Genomic DNA, 4,054 nt, shown 5'->3' with positions numbered 1-4,054 from the left:
TCTTCTTTTTCACCTCTGGCTCAAGTGCAGCACCAATCTTGATCTCTCGCTTGTTCTCTTCAGTACCCAGGTTGATGAGTTCAATCTCTTCCTGGTGAGGCTGAATGGCTCTTCTTTCTTGCTCAAGCAGTCGAGTGATCTCATACGGTACCTCTTCATAATCATCATCCTCATCTTCAGCTTCATATACAGGGAATTCAAAATTTGGAGGAACCATAGGGTCACTGTGTTCAACGGGTTTATTATGGTTCAATCTGCATAATATGATTGGGATGATTTTTAGAAAAATGTTTTTTCTATGCAGATTTTTGAAATTAATAAGAAAAATACAGATGTTTTGGTTTTTTCTGGCATTACCATTATTTCCAAGAAAAAGGCACTAAAAAGTAAAAAACAAAGAGTCGTGAGAAAAACGACAACTTTTATTGATAACGGCAATGCCGAAACAAACACGCCCTTACAATGATATCACTTTCGCCTTGGGCAGAGCGAAGGGATTGTTATTTTGAAAACAAAAGACATGAGCAACAAAACACATTACATGGGAGCATGCATGACTAAAGGAACATCAATGGCTTCCCAATTTCTCACGGTGCCTCCTGGTATAACAAATGCAGGCACGTGGCTTCCTTCAGTGGCATTTTCAGTAATAGCATTGATGAACCCAGCACTGTAGAAAGTTCCCTTTGAAACAGCAGATGTCGGGGAGAATCCAAGGCCTTCTTTACGCTTGTTTTCCAAGATCTGAATCACCTTGCCCCAGCCAGCAGCTTGCCCTGCCTGGACAGCCTTCTGAGCATCCTTCAGTGAAGCCATGCTAGCACCAGCCCTCCGGGGCTCTGCACCCTCAACAGTCAAGCCTTGAAACGGCGTCCCTTCAGCGGACCCTGCTTCAACACAAGAGAAAGATGATATTTGGCTAACCAGAAATGCCTCCTCACCATATACGGTGACAACCTTACCGTTTCTCATGAACTTGAGCTTCTGATGCAAAGTGGATGTGACTGCTCCAGCGTCATGGATCCATGGTCTACCGAGGAGACAACTGTAGGAAGCATTGATGTCCATGACTTGGAAGGTAATCTGAAAGGTCTCAGGACCAATAGTAATTGGTAAGTCTACTTCCCCGAGAACATCTTTGCGGGACCCATCAAAAGCTTTAACCAGATAGCTGCTACCCCTCAGGGAGATTCCATGATGGCTCAATTGCCTTAGTGTGGACTCAGGCATTACATTCAGAGACGATCCAGTGTCTACCAACACATTAGATATCATGTCAGATCCACAATGCACCGAGATATGTAGAGCCAAGTTGTGACGTTTCCCTGCCTCGGGGAGCTCATCATCTCCAAACCCCAAGTTGTTGCAGGCAGTAATATTGCTTACTATCCCATCAAACTGATCTACAGAGACTTCGTGGTCAACATAAGCTTGCTCAAGTATCTTCATTAACACCTTCCTGTGAGCTTCCGAGCTCATGAGCAGAGACAAGATGGATATCTTTGACGGGGTCTGTAGCAGCTGGTCAACAATCTTATAGTCACTTTTCTTGATAAGCCTCTGGATTTCGTCCATATTGGACTCTTCAATAGATTGGCCTGCTGGGCCGGGGTTCTTATCAACAGGAGGAACGACGGGTGGAGTTACTGTGGCAATGGGTGTGACCACCTGCCTTTGAAACAAGGGTGGACGGACTTTTCCACTTCTCAGAGTCGTAACTTCACTAGCAACATTGTCAACTGTTGCTGGGGATACCAGAGGTACCTCCACTCCGTTCTCAATCATGGTTGCATTGTACTTGTAGGGAATTGCTTTGGTAGAGGTATAAGATACCGGACCAGGCAGCCTGATCACCAAAGGCTCAACATTCTTTGCACTTTCAACAGGAGAGTCATGGAACACTGGGATAATCACACATACGTCACTAGCAATCAAGTACTTGTCATCCATCAGGCTCTGGATATCATCTTGTACCACACAGCAGCCCATAGGATTCTGCAGACATTCTGAACAGGAAGCATGATCATGATTGAACAGAGAAGCCTGGCACAGCTTGACATGTAATGGTACCAAGGGAGTAACGACATTGCGGACATCCAACATGGGATCCTCTTGAGGAACGGGAACCCTTTCAAAGGCCTCAATCATATTGACAGCAGCGTGGTTTGGAAGCGGGTTGTCAAGGACATGAGGAACACTGTTCTCAAAGGTCAATCGTCCCTTTTCTATCAAGTCTTGCACAATATATTTCAGAGCAAAGCAATTTTCAATATCATGACCTTGAGCACCCTGATGAAATTCACATGTTAGGTCCTGTCGGAACCTGGGAGGCAATGGATTAGGCGGAGGCTTGCCCGGTCTGGTGACACAGTGCCCCTTGGCCAGCAGAGTTGGGAGCAATTCACCATACCGCATCGGTATTGGTGGAAAAGAAGGCTTGGGTCGGGGACCCTGTTGTTGCTGCCGTTGCTGTTGAGCAGGAGGTTGTTGTTGTGCTTGCTGAGGAATGGCATTGACGGGCATTGGTGGTTGACCCGGTGGCAGAGGATATTGTTGGTAGAATGGTGGGAAGAACGGATGCTGAGAGTATTGCATGTAGTGATAAGGCAGAGGTAGTTGCATGGCTGCTGCAGATGGGTTACCAGACACCATTCCTACATCAGATTCCTTTCTCTTGTGATGACCATTACTGTATTTCTTTGGTGCACTGGTTGAAGATTCACCTTTCTCGAGGACAATAATACCATCTCGGACGGCCTCTTCTAGGCGTGTTCCCATTGTAACCATATCAGAGAAGTTGTTTGGGGCAGAGACTATCATTCTCTCCTTATATTCCTTCTTCAGAGTCTTCAGGAATGTCTGTGTCAGCTCTTCCTCATCCAGTCGAGGAGAAACACGAGCAGCTGCCCCTCTCCACCTCTGAGCATATTCGCGGAATGTTTCATCTGATTTCTGAGATAGGGCTTTAAGAGAGTCCCTGTTTGGCCTCAGACGGGTATTGAATTCATATTGACCTTCAAAGGCAGCAGCAAGTTCCTCAAAGGTGTGGATGTTGTCTTTGCTCGGACTAGTGTACCAATCTGCTGCATCATCTGTCAAGCTACTCTGAAAGCAGTGGATCATCAGTGCATCATTGTCCGCATAATTAGCCATCTTTCGGACATATCGGGTAACATGGTTGTGTGGGCAAGAGGTCCCATTGTACTTGTCAAATTCTGGCTCTTTGAATTTCTTAGGAACCTCAAATCGGGATACCAAGCATAGATCACGAGCTTTAGTAGGGGCACCATTGCTTCCCCGGCTAGCCTTGACCTCACGGAGTTCTCCAGCCAACTCCTTCAACTGTCTCTTCATAGCTTCCAATGCGGGATCTTGTCCACGCGGAGTATCAACATCAATCACCTGTTGCACAGTGTGTACAATAGGGTCGGTAACGACGGTAGTCACCTGAGGCATAGCAGTGGACACAGGAATCTCGGCGGTAACCGGAATAGAAGTGGCTGGTTGTTCCTGTGCAGCCATCATAGTAGACATAGCGTCGTGAGCCTTAGCCAAGTCTTCTCTTATAGCGGCCAGTTCGGCACGGAGCTGAGCATTTTCTTCTTCAAAGTTAGCCATAATCCTTCTCTTGTGAAATCTTGTCTGATGAATTCTATCTGGTTGGTAGACTTTGCGAACACGAGCCACTTTTCAGACTGCGGCGGACAAAACCAGGAGGCAATGAGCACGAGAGAAGTTCTTTGTGACCAATGAATGCATGTGATGCATGAAATGTGTTAATGCAGATGCAAAAAAGACTCTTTTTTGTGTTATCGAAGAGTTTTAGACAAATTATAAACTTGTAAACATTACTAAACAACAATTGACATAAACGGGAAACAAACAATCAACATATAGTTTTACAAGACAGTTTCAACATAAACAAAAGGAAATAACAACAGGAAGTGGAAATCCTCAAGCATAGGAAGTGGAAGCGTCGTCCTCAGAGTCGGACTCATAGTCGCAGTATCGTGCATAGAAGTCGCGGGCCCCCCTAGCTCTCTTGGAGTCCCTC

General features: G+C 45.9%; 1 protein-coding gene across 1 annotated transcript; it reads right to left on the bottom strand.

The window, feature by feature from the left end:
* Positions 1-530: 530 nt before the first annotated feature.
* Positions 531-1,575, bottom strand: LOC146926199 (uncharacterized). The gene has a single exon (XM_085706873.1). It carries the CDS (start codon positions 1,573-1,575, stop codon positions 538-540), a length of 1,038 nt encoding a protein of 345 aa, XP_085562999.1. The 3' UTR covers positions 531-537.
* Positions 1,576-4,054: the final 2,479 nt, after the last annotated feature.

This window comes from Medicago sativa, chromosome 4 (genome assembly GCF_051527215.1).
Source record: "Medicago sativa cultivar Bolivia chromosome 4, Bolivia_mono, whole genome shotgun sequence".
Taxonomy (NCBI): domain Eukaryota; kingdom Viridiplantae; phylum Streptophyta; class Magnoliopsida; order Fabales; family Fabaceae; genus Medicago; species Medicago sativa.
The sequence above is the reverse complement of the archived record's forward strand: the minus strand, read 5'-3'. Positions and strand labels throughout refer to the sequence as shown.

Coding starts and splice junctions, on each gene's coding strand:
- LOC146926199 (XM_085706873.1), bottom strand. CDS start 1,575: ATGGACGAAATCCAGAGGCTTATCAAGAAAAGTGACTATAAGATTGTT.